Source organism: Myotis lucifugus, unplaced genomic scaffold, assembly GCF_000147115.1.
Source record: "Myotis lucifugus unplaced genomic scaffold, Myoluc2.0 scaffold_417, whole genome shotgun sequence".
NCBI lineage: Eukaryota > Metazoa > Chordata > Mammalia > Chiroptera > Vespertilionidae > Myotis > Myotis lucifugus.
Genome location: NW_005871465.1, coordinates 217,824 through 229,977, shown reverse-complemented (window position 1 = coordinate 229,977; position 12,154 = coordinate 217,824). Strand labels below are relative to the sequence as shown.

Sequence of the window (12,154 nt, the reverse complement as noted above, 5' to 3'; positions counted from 1 at the left end):
ACCTCAGGCCGCGGCCTGGTGGCGGCGCCCCGAGCCCATTGTTTTCCGCGCCGCCGGAGCCGCCATCTTAAAATTGTTTTCAGGGCTCTCGGAAGAGGGCGGGACCCCGGCGGGCGACCTCGGCGTCACGGCTGAGAGGCAGGGGCGGCGGCCAATCAGAATAGGGCGAGCGGCCGCCCGAGGGGCGGGGGCCAGCGGCCGGAGGCGCCGCGGGGCTCCCGAGCGGAGTTTAAAGGAACTCCCGTCGGGGGCGGGCCTCGGGCTGGGCTCCGGCGAGGGTGACGGACGGAGCCGCGCTGAGCGCCGCCCCCGCGGGCAGGCCCTTCCGGGTCCGCGGCGGCCCCAGCGCGCTTCCCCGCGTTCCGGCAGCCTTTCCCAAGCTGCTCAGATAAACTCAGAAGTAGCCACGCCTTTCCAGTGTCAGCTGTTTTCTTCAACCCCATTGCTTACATCCAGCCTTTTAATTGGTCGAAATGTCACGAGGGAGCTGGAAAAGGTTTCCTCTCACGCCACTCTGCATCACTGGGACCGTCAATTTCCACTTTTATATCAAAATTTGAGTAAGTTTCAGGTTGTTACTACTTACCCAGAAAAAGCCCAGCTCGCATAAGGAAGCGGTGTAGGGAGAGTCTCGTAGCGGGGACTAGAACCGCAAAGGATGGCATTACAGTCAAAACCGGATTACATTTAAAAAGATGGTCTGTTAGGTAAAATCGAGTCACTCAATATCCAACCAAAGGCGATTATGCTCTAGTGTTACAGCCGGCAGGCAAAGGGACAGGGAGACGAGGAAAAACTCCGGGACCAGAGAGGCGGCAGTGAAACTAGTCTTGTGTTGGGCCAAGAGGCACCAGGAGCCTTAATTGCCAACAAGTTAAATAGAAGGTGCCAGGAAGCTGCAGGTTGAGAGGCACCATCAACAGCTCAAAACAGCTGTTATAGTAACTTTTCACTAGGACCCACAAAAATATTTTAAAATAAGAAAAAATGAATCCTTATTCAGATAGTATTTGTTTTTATACAAATGCAGTAAAAAGATACAAGTGGCCCGCCAAGGCAAAGGTGCTCATGAATACCATAATGTGGTCGGTCCTGTTTTTCACCAGTCTTTAAACATATAAATTTTACACCAGGAATAAATATTTAGTTTCTAATAGGAAAAATAATAGAAGCACTATGTCTATTTCTCTTCATAAGCAGTCCAAAAGCTAAGTAGCACGTTTAAAAAAAAATTGACCTAATTTTCAAAAACCTCCCTGAAATAATGTAAACATGAACAAAAATTTATTTTCTAATAAAAATTTAAAAACTCATTCGTTCCCATAAATCTTAAGACTATAAATTACTCCTCCATTTCTGAGCTGTTATCCCGATGCCACAACAGAAACTACTGGATTCTAATCCAGCAGGAAAGGAGGTAGAATCTCCATTGAGTTGACCGTCACCTCATGGTGACAAAGTACAGTTGGCCTTCAGTTTCAGAGGGTTCCCATCCTCAAATTCAACCAACCACCAAGGATGGAAAATATCTAGAAAAAAGTTTCATTGTTGCTGATGTGTGCTATGTAAATAGGCCTCTGATGGCTGCAGGTTGCATCTGTACTGAACATGTACAGACTTTTTTCTTGTCATTATTTCCTAAACAATATAGTTTAACAACTATTTAAATAGCATTTACATTGTATTAGGTCTAAGTAATCTGAAGTATAGGGAAGATGTGTGGAGGTTATATGCAAATACTATGAATACCATTTTACGTAAGACACTTGAGCATCCTCAAACTTTGGTATTCATGGATAAGTCCTGGAACCAATCCCCGTGAATACCAAGGGACGAGACTATATATCCCACTGTTCATTGGAGTTTCTGCATAATAGCAACAGTGGCCAATTAAAGGACAATTAACCCACTTTGAAACAGCAAAACACGTGAATTAAAGGTTACTATGAAGTTCAGTCAAAAGCAGATGCTTAACACAGGGCTTTAATACCATTGAGTAATGTGACAATTTGAGAAAAGTGGGAAGTATTTTGTGAACAAGAGAAACTGGGGAACACATCTGATGGAGTGGGCATCTTACAGCAACGGGACGGGTAGCCAGCATGTGAAATCATAATGCAAGTGCCTTTCAAAGAGCTAAGAACTGCAGCCGGTCATTCATTAATGTGTCAGACATTTCATCAGGAGGTTGCAACTTCAAGAGTGAAAAGGAGAACCAAGAAATGACTTGTTTTGAACAAACTGCTAAATAACCCTGGAAAGGCAAATGAACACTCTACTGATTTACACTTGTCATTCCACAGCTCAGCCAGAAGAAACTGTGAGGCATGAAATATTAACGGAGAGTGAAGGCAGATTTCTGGAAAATGCCATGACCCCACACATTTGCTTCAAAGGAGAAATCTGCAGACATATTTTCAGGTCTTGCCAGGTAACTGTTTATTCGCGCTCAATACATTTGGGAAAGTGTGCTACATAGCTAAGGTCACTGTGACCACAGAACACCAGATGAAAAGAATAAAGCACTGAACAGCAAGAAAAATGCATCCCACCCTCATAAGAATTTAAGTGAACTGGTAAAAAATTGAGATAAACAAAATAAACAGATACAGCCTTCATCTTTTACAAATATACTTCCTCCCCCAAATCTCCCCAATATAAACACTCTGGAGTGTTTATATATTCAGTGCAAGGAACAGTATCATCGGTATATTTGAAACAGCTCTGAAGAAAGAATAAAGCTAAAAGAACATCTAATTTTGAATATACTTCAGTGTGGTGTAATAGTGAGGTTATTACACTGTGATGGGGGAGAGGCTCTGATAGCACCCATCTGCATTCCATATGAAAAAACAAACCTAACATCACTTATTAAAATATTCTACAATCCACATACTAAAAAAAAATAATTATTTTTAACAGGACTGCTTTATCATGTAATTTAAGACACAACTGTTACATGAACTGCAAATGATAACTTAAAGGGTTTAGCAGCTACAAAAATTGGATAACTCATGCTCTATGTCACTCCTCCCATCAGTACTTTTTAGCCTGTGTTCAATTACAGTCAATTCGGAATTGGCTCACATCTGGATAGACTTCTAGTCTTTACACAGAGTAAGAGAAATGGATTAAAAAAAATCAAAGATAGCATTCTATCCTGTACTTGACCCTGGAAAGGTGCAGGTCTGCTTAAAAAAGGAAGAAACATACACAATCACAATAAAGCTTAACACTATGCAGAGCTCATCATCATTTTCAGCAACGGACAGCAAGGCGCTGTGAAGAAAAGGCAAGCAGAGGAGAAAGCTAGGACTCTGGGAAACAGGGAGGGAAACAGTGTCCACAGAATGGAAGATGGGATGAAAACACCAGATTCTCTCTGGAGCGCACATGTCCTGGTAGCAGTCTTTAAAAAAGCCACCTGTTCAAGAAGACTGCAGCCCAGACACGCCAGGTGTGCAGAGTATAAAGGCCCAAATGCCACATTATACCACCTCCTCCACTAACTTAAACCTGTCTGTGAACTGAGCTGTTCCAAGCATAACAGAACACACACACACTTTATGGTCTAACCAACATCGAGTGAAAAGTCTTTTTTCTTTTTTTTATGTCCATTTTTAATACAATTTAAACAGAACCTTTGTATAAATTTGGGCTTCCATTCAATCCCTCTCCTCAATTTCCTTAGGAGGAATGGAAGTAAGCAATACAAGATTATAATGACAAATAACTGCACTTTAAACATGATTATCAATTTTAAGGGACAGAGACACTTGAATGCTTTGTAATACCAAACTCAAACAAAATTGGTTCTAAAAACTGCAGTTCATCCCCCTAGAATTTCTAAAAGTTGGTGTTATTTCTGCATGGACACATCAATATATTAAATTAAGCCAAGATTTTAAAGACTGGCAAAATTCTATTACTCTATTAAAAAAAACAAAGATGTTTAAAAACAGAACAAAAAAAAATACAAATTAGTTGCTTCATGTTACAATTCACAACCATTGTTAAATGCTTTCTTTCTACAGAAACAGGGTCCTTTTTGTCACAATTGCATTTACTGCTAGATGTTTAAAATTACACGGGCTAGTGTTTGACTGAAACTTGTTGAAGGTGACATCCGGAGGTTTTCTGAGTCTCAACCTAAGATGTGCCAGGTTCTCTCCTAGGACCACACTTGCAGAGGAAGGGGAGGGAAAGGAAATCACATATCAAGTTCTTAAGATAATTTTACTCTCTTCTTAGCTTTCTGTTTCTTGGTGATTTGTTCAAAATGTCATCCTCCTATTGGTTGAAAAAAAAACACAAATTCATTATAATTAGCATATTATGAAAAGTAAAAATTCGCCAAATTTTCAAGATCTACCAAGCTGAGGGTAACCCATCTAAAGGAAAAATATGAAGAAAAAAATGATTTGAAGAAAAAGTACCAAAAACCAACTGTCTTAGAGGTGGCGGGACTGTGTTTTAATCCAGTCTTTCTTGTTTTCTTTCCACGAAAATGCACTTTTCTCAATCTAACCCACAAACATCTTCTTTTAAAAAGACCAGACACCATGCTTTCACATGTCATCTTGATTAATCCTAAATAATTTACTGGCCTATGGACACATTAGCCCCACTTTGAGACTGAGAAAACTGGATTTTATGGGGACTGAAGACTACCCAAGCCAGGTCCCATGTGCCACTCAAGACAATAAGCCTAGTACTCTTCCTATTCTATTGGACTTCTCTTACCGTGTGAGAAAGCTTGGGTAATATAAAAAATATGTGAGCCCTGATGGTGGGGGTCAGTGGTTGTACCACACCTATAAGGTCATGGTTCGATTCCTGCCTAGGCACATGCCCAGGTTGCAGGCTCGATCCCCAGTGTAGGGCATTCAGGAGGCAGCTGATCAATGATTTTCATCATTGATGTTTCTATCTCTCTCTCCCTTCCTCTTTAAAATAAATGAAGATATATGTTAAAAAAAAAAAAAAGGAAGTGAGACTGAACCTTACCTGAAAGAACTCTACATTTTAGTCAAGAAACTGAAAACATAAACAGCATTGATCTTTATCAAGGGGAGGGCAGAATAGTGGGAGCTGGAAATGGACACTGGGTAGTTTTCCAGAAAGAAACATCATGAAATAGAGAAGTGCTTGGAAAGGGACCTTGGTAGAAAAGGTGTGGCTTATTCTCTTTCCCTCAGACCTCACATCCAACCCAGCTCCAGAAGCCCACTCCTCCTTTCCGATCATTTCACCCTGCTCAGGACCATCGTGTCTAACCTGATTCGCACAGCAGCCTCCTATCCAGTCTCCTTGATTCTACTTGGTCTGTAGAAAACACAGCAGCCAGAGTGATCAGACCTACTTCGTCCCAAAACCGACAATGGCTGCCCATATCTGTCAAGTCTTCACTCAAACGTCACCTCTCCAACGAGGCCTACCATCTTTAACGCTGCATCCCAGCACTTCTGATAGCCTTTCCTATCGTACTTTTCTTTTTCATGGCCCATCACTTTCTAACATTCACTCAGGTACTTCCTTATCAAGTCAACTGATAATGGTCTGTTTCCTCCCACTAGAAATGAAGCTCCCCAAAGGTAGGTTATCTTTGTCTGTCTTGTTCACTGACGATGCCTGGCATATAATGAGCACTCCAAAACTACTTATTGAATAAATAAATGAATCCGTGAGCAACTGGGGCAGAAATTTTACAACACACGGGATTTGTGCAAGAAATATTTTTAAGGGCACAATTAGGGGAGGTGGATGAAGAGATAGACTAAAATAATAACCTACAGTTGCCATCTCAGAAATCATTTTATTAGTTTTCTCCTACAACTCTGCTTATTCCAAAACCATTTTCAGCACAGAAAAATACTTCTGAGATTCAGATATAGTTTGAAGTCATAGCATGCTGACCTGTATTTCTAAGAATTTCACTTTTATAAAATTGGCTTTAACAGAATTTTTACAGCCATGACCATTGAAAATTACCTTATGAAAATATTCCCTCTACTTAAATGTACTTTCAACTTAGGTGCTTAAAATACAAAACATATTCCCCCTTCCTATTACCTCTGCTTTAGATTTCCTATCTTCGCCCTCTTGACTGACAGTGTCGCCATCTTCTTCAGCATCACTTTTTTGCTTCTCTTCTAAAACAGAAGTTAATCAACTCAGCAAACCTTACAACTGTTTTGTGTAATTAGATAATTAGCATTAATTGTCTAAAACAATCTTTACAGTAACTTGTTTATAAGGGTTTGAACATCGTAGAATCTTGGGTGAAAGCAGATATTTTGGGGTCTACTTCTTACCAAGTTTCTCTTCACCTTCTTCCTCCTCATCTCCCTTGTCCCTTTCTTCTTCCTTCTCTTCTTCTTCCTTCACATCTGGCTGAGGAGCATCAGTCTTCTTGTACTCCACAGGACTGGACTGTTTCTGAAATATTTCCCCACAGTACAACCATTTTGTTCACATTTTATGTAGTATGTTATCATATAATTATTAAATGCCTAAAGAGCAAAGTTCTGTACCCGGCTGTATACTAGGATAGATATATGGAAATGAGTAAGATATACTTCCTGCCCTGAGAGTCTTTTCTTGGGTGAGAATGTGTGGGGTTTCAAGAGAAAAGGAACAGTACAAACAAAGGGGTCAGGTAGACCCAGGCACAGTGGCAGAAGAGTGGTGGGGACAAAGCTGGAAAAGGCACTCTGGGGGTCAGATTACAGAACATCTTGAATGCAAGGTAAAGCATCATCCTCATCTAGCAGAAGGAGAGCCTAAGCAAAATTTTATTTTTGATTAGATGTAACAAAGGTTGAATAAGACAAACAGGCTGTTTACCCTACATGTATTTGTGTGTAGAGGGAGGTCAAAGGGGTTAGGGATGCTAAGGGAGGAACCTGGTAATGAGAACTATAAAGTTTATGAATAGAAACAGCTCAGCCAAGAGGAAAAGCTAGTTTATGCCCAAATGGCCAGATTTATATCTAAGTTTTTTGTTGTTTTCCTTCCTGCCCTAGAAAGCTGCTGACAAATATTAAGGAGAGTAGTTTAAATACTACTAGAAATGAAGGGGCTACAAATGCTACTCCCATCTGAGTACAATACATGGCCGCCAAGAGTAGTGAATAAGGGTTCAGAAGTCAACACCAAATGCGATCCGGTCACAACTGAGCTGCTAGAAAGAAAGCCTCAGGCAATATATCTTATTTTTTAATATCATAAGAGTTCTTTCTAAAAATGTCTCAAAACCAAACCAAACCAATACTCATACCTTGCCAGAACAGCAGAAGAGGATTACAAGGAACACAGGCAGCGCTACAGTCAAAACATAGACCACCCAGAGCCACGGACGCTCTTCGGCTGCCTCCAGCATCTGCCCCACTACACCTGGCTGAAAAACAAGACATGACTGATGTCAAGTTCTAGCTTTTGACACCAAATACAGTGAGCACTGTTCCACTGTTCAATGACTACATGGTACTACTCAGGCTCCACCAAGGTTCAAGCCAAGATGTTCATATAGCAAAAAAAGGAAATAGGAGAAAATCCTCAATTTACTTGTTCTCCGTATCATCAAGGTGATTTCCCTTTCACAGGTTTAAAAGCTGGCTTTTAATCATCAGCAAGACTTAATTTCAGGAACCAGTGAATGAATAATTTCTTGATCTTAGTGCCTCTGGCTCTCCAATTTATACCTCAGCCATATGACCAATTGTTTGAAAATTCCACATATTGGGTAAATCAAGATTCAACATTTAAGAGTGCATTAAAATATACCCTGAATGGCAATTTTGTTAAATATATTTTAAATAAATAACTCACCTTACACATAACAAAGATTCTAAAGCCACTGCATGAGACTAAAGCAATCATGTCCAACACCCCAGTATTTTGTCTTTAGTAGGCATACGACCACTTTTTATAACAATATTCCCAAATAAGGGAAGATAAACTGTAGATGATAGGTTTTTACAAAAGTAGCAATTGCAGATATAAATGCCAAGGAACAAGCAAGCACAAACCTCGGCAGCCCCGTCGGCAGCTTTCTTCAGACCCCATCCATCACTGGCCCAATCATCAACTACTCTTCGATCGCCACAAATGATAAAGTTGTCAAAAAAAATGTCCGAGGTCATGGACCACAGTTCCAAACCAATAGCACTAAAAGGAGTCATTTTAAAAGGTTCCAGATCTTCAAAGAAATCTGGATTTGGTATTTTCTGGGGTTTCCAGATTCCCTAGAGAAAAATATTTTAAAAAATCATTTCAGATAATGATCAACACAAATTTATGATGAACCTAAATAAAAATTAAGATGAATTTCGTATGATAAATGAAGCTAAGTGCTGAATTTGTGAAACTTAACTGAGTAACAGGAAGAAGACAATAAATGCTACTGATGTTTTACACTCTGCCTCTAAGATGTCTGAACTTCAACTACTTTCAATTTCTAATATCCATGACCTTCATCTAGACCAGCCGTGGGCAAACTACGGCCCGCGGGCCGGATCTGGCCTGTTTGAAATGAATAAAACTAAAAAAAAAAAAAAAAAAAAAAAAAAAAAAGACCGTACCCTTTTATGTAATGATGTTTACTTTGAATTTATATTAGTTCACACAAACACTCCATCCATGCTTTTGTTCCGGCCCTCCGGTCCAGTTTAAGAACCCATTGTGGCCCTGAGTCAAAAAGTTTGCCCACCCCTGATCTAGACCAATACCTCGCTGTGCCTGGCACATTCCAAAAGCCTCCATTAGTTTGCTAGCAGGAGTGGGAGCCTATATCGGTACAGATTTCTTCAGTGGTGATTTAAAATGTAAATGATTACCCAGCCGGCATGGCTTAATGGTTGAGCATCGAACTATGAACCAGGAGGTGATGGTTCCATTCCTGGTCAGGTCAGGGCACAAGTCCAGGTTGCAGGCTCAACCCCCAGTAGGGGGTATGCAGGAGGCAGCTAATCAATGATACCCTCTCATCACTGATGTTTCTCTCTCCCTTCCTCTCTGAAATCAATAAAAATATATCTAAAAAACAAATAAAATAAAATGAAATTTAAATGATCTTCAACCAGCAATTTCACTTCGTAGTAACTACCTAGAGAAATAGTTGCTACATACACTCAGTCATGCACAAGGATGACTACTGCATCAAGGATTAAAAAAAAAAAAGGAAATCCATCTAAATGGCCATCAAAAAAAAAGCCAAAGTGCAGTTTTTTTAAAGGGCAACTTTTAACTAATTTGATTGTTTGACTGCACGATTAAAAAAACATTTAAGCCCTAGCTGGTTTGGCTCAATGGGTAGAGCGTTGGTCTGCGGACTGAAGGGTCCTGGGTTCCATTTCGGCCAAGGGCACATGCCTGGGTTGCGGGCTCGATCCCCAGTGGGGACGTACAGGAGGCAGCCAATCAATGATTCTCTCTCATCATTGATGTTTCTATCTCTTTCTCCCTTTCCCTTCCTCTCTAAAATCAATAAAATATATTTAAAAAAACAAAAAACATTTAAGCCCTAGCCAGTTTGGCTCAGTGGATATTGTCAGCTGAAGAGTCCCAGGTTCAATTCCAGTCAAGGGCACGGACCTCGGTTGCAGGCTTGATCCCCAACCCTGATCAGGGTGCATGCGGGAGGCAACCAAACGATGTCTCTCAGTCTCTCTTCCTCCCTTCCACTCTCTCTAAAAATCACAGGTTGCCACTCTGTACCCTGTGGCTGCAGCACCCCTGCCACATGATAGCAGGGTACTCAAATTGCAAGTTTTTCTTTTCTCTTTTCTTTGTTTTTAAACAAAAGTACAAAGAAACTATGAAAGCTTCTTCCCAGTTTCTAGGTTTATCTTTTCAACATTGAACATATTAAGTTCTCTCTCAATTAATGAAGTTTACTTTGTAATTCAATCGCTTGAAAATAGTGATCAACCCAGCAGCCTCACTACAGACAAAACTTCCATCTGAACACAACCAGATCAATGAAGCACATTAAAAGGCACACACTTCGCCCTGGATGGTATGGCTCAGTTGGTTGGAGTGAAAAGTTTGCCAATCCAATTCCCAGTAGGGGCGAGTACAAGAGGCAACCAATCAATGTTTTTCTCTTCTCCCTGCCACTCCCCCTAAAAGCAGTGAAACATAGTCTCAGGTAGGGATTAAAACAAAATGAAACAGCCCTAGCTGGTTTGGCTCAGTGGATAGTGTTGGCCTGCGGACTGAAGGGTTCTGGATTCGGTTCCAGTCAAGGACACATGTCCAGGTTGCAGGCTTGATTCCCAGTGGAGGGCGTGCAGGAGGCAGCCGAGCAATAATTCTCTCTCATCATTGATGTTTCTAGCTCTCTCTCTCCCTTCCTCTCTGAAATCAATAAAAATGTATCTAAAAAATAAATAAATAAAAAACAAAACAGAACACCGGAGAGAGATACACACCTGGTAGTTAGGGTTGTCAATCATGGGGGGCTTCCACTTGCCCTTATAATTAGGGTTATCAATCATAGGTCTTTGCCAGACACCACATCCAGGGGCCGACTCACACTTAGGGTTGGCAATCTGAGGAGCTTCCCATTCTCCATCCATATCTTCATCCCTGTGGAGAAATAAACCAGTTACAAATGGGTTCTGTGATGTAGGACTATGAATTGCCATCCCAGGGGACCCCTGAAATCCTGTAGGAATGCTTTCAGTGTCATCCTATAGAGCACCATGCTGTTTCTGCATTTCTAGTAACTAGTTTCTCATGAGAGGTGCATTAAAGAGACACACGCCGAAACCGGTTTGGCTCAGTGGATAGAGCGTCTGCCTGCGGACTGAGGGGTCCCAGGTTCGATTCCGGTCAAGGGCATGTACCTGGGTTGCGGGCACATCCCCAGTGGGAGATGTGCAGGAGGCAGCTAATCGGTGTTTCTCTCTCATCGATGTTTCTAACTATCTCTCTCCCTTCCTCTCTGTAAAAAAATCAATAAAATATATTTTTTTAAAAAGAGACACACAAAATAATTAAATCACTCTGCCCTGTGTTTCTCAGTGGTTAGAGCCATCAGCCCCAGCACCCAAGGGCTGTGGGTTCAATTCCTGGTCAAGGGCATGTACCTGGATTGTGTTGTGGAGAATCCAATCGATGTGTCTCTCACATCAATGTTTCTCTTTCTCCCTTTCCCTCCCTCCCTTCCACTCTCTGAAAAGCATTGGAAAAAATATCCTCTGTGCTCATTTCAGCAGCACACATACTAAAATTGGAATGATACAGAGAAGATTAACATGGCCCCTGCACAAGGATGACACACAAATTCGTGAAGCATTCCATTAAAAATAAAAAATCCTCTGGTGAGGATTAACAATAAATAAATAAATAAATAAATAAAATCTGTTGAGCTCTACACATAAGTTTGGGCACTCAGCTAGCTTCATGTATAAGCTTTTACTTCAATAAAAAAGCAGGCAATTAGCCCGGTTTGTGTGGCTCAGTGTTTGAGTGTCAACCCATGAATCAAGAGGTCACCGATTCCATTCTAGGTCAGAACACATACCCGGTTTTCGGGCTCAATCCCAAGTAGGGGGGATGTAGGAGGCAGCCAATCAATTATTCACTCTCATCATTGATGTTTCTCTCTCTCTCTTCCTCTTTAAAATCAATAAAAATTTATTTTCTTAAAAAGCAGGTAATTAAAAAGTTAACTGAAACTCTTACCAATCCTCTGGCTTTTCCGCATCTGGATCAGCTACATATTCAGGCTCATCATCTAACCAGCCATCAGGCTTTGTGGCTTCTTCATCAGGAATTTTAGCAGGGGCATCTTCATCCCTTAAATAAATAAGAAAAAGCCAATTATGACAACAATGGCCAGAGAATCACAATGTGGTCCCCTTTGTGAATCTGAAGCAGGCCAATCTAAAAATATTTAGATCTTACTTAATCTCCAAATCTCAAAACTCAAAATTCTTCCTAAAAATTATATGCAAATCATCCTGTATAATAAAAGCCCAGGTGGCGTCGTGCAACGTTGTCACAAGATGGTCACCACAAGATGGCCGGCAGGTGAGGACAGTTGGGGGCAACTGGGCTGGCAGGGGAGGGCAGTTGGGGGCAATCAGGCCGGCAGAGGAAAGCAGTTGGGGGTGATCAGGCCAGCAGGGGAGCAGTTAGGCATCAA

General features: G+C 41.2%; 2 protein-coding genes, 1 long non-coding RNA gene and 1 other non-coding gene across 5 annotated transcripts in view; 2 read left to right on the top strand and 2 right to left on the bottom strand.

Moving 5' to 3' along the window:
- MAML1 (mastermind like transcriptional coactivator 1) overlaps positions 1–66 on the bottom strand; it is a 52,118-nt gene extending 52,052 nt beyond the window's left edge. Inside the window, exon 1 of the mRNA XM_014467853.2 lies at positions 16–66. Within this exon, the coding sequence (XP_014323339.2) occupies positions 16–66 (51 nt within the window). The remainder of the gene's footprint in view (positions 1–15) is intronic.
- A 30-nt stretch (positions 67–96) lies between these two features.
- On the top strand, positions 97–2,724 carry LOC106699490. Its single transcript, XR_001351088.2, has 2 exons — positions 97–560; positions 2,304–2,724. It is a non-coding gene; the product is annotated as an uncharacterized LOC106699490 (long non-coding RNA).
- The window catches only part of CANX (calnexin), a 31,862-nt gene continuing 22,122 nt past the window's right edge, over positions 2,415–12,154 (bottom strand). Inside the window, exons 9-15 of one of the 2 annotated variants that reach the window (XM_006102537.3) lie at positions 11,692–11,805; positions 10,434–10,590; positions 8,031–8,246; positions 7,280–7,399; positions 6,315–6,438; positions 6,073–6,152; positions 2,415–4,290 (exon numbers count right to left, since the gene is read on the bottom strand). In XM_006102537.3, the coding sequence (XP_006102599.1) occupies positions 4,237–4,290; positions 6,073–6,152; positions 6,315–6,438; positions 7,280–7,399; positions 8,031–8,246; positions 10,434–10,590; positions 11,692–11,805 (865 nt within the window). In that variant the 3' untranslated portion in view covers positions 2,415–4,236. Of the gene's footprint in view, positions 4,291–5,301; positions 5,326–6,072; positions 6,153–6,314; positions 6,439–7,279; positions 7,400–8,030; positions 8,247–10,433; positions 10,591–11,691; positions 11,806–12,154 lie in introns of those variants that run through there. The other variant, XM_023743888.1, reaches the window with a different exon arrangement.
- Positions 11,207–11,313, top strand: LOC111823189. The gene has a single exon (XR_002826192.1). It is a non-coding gene; the product is annotated as a U6 spliceosomal RNA (small nuclear RNA).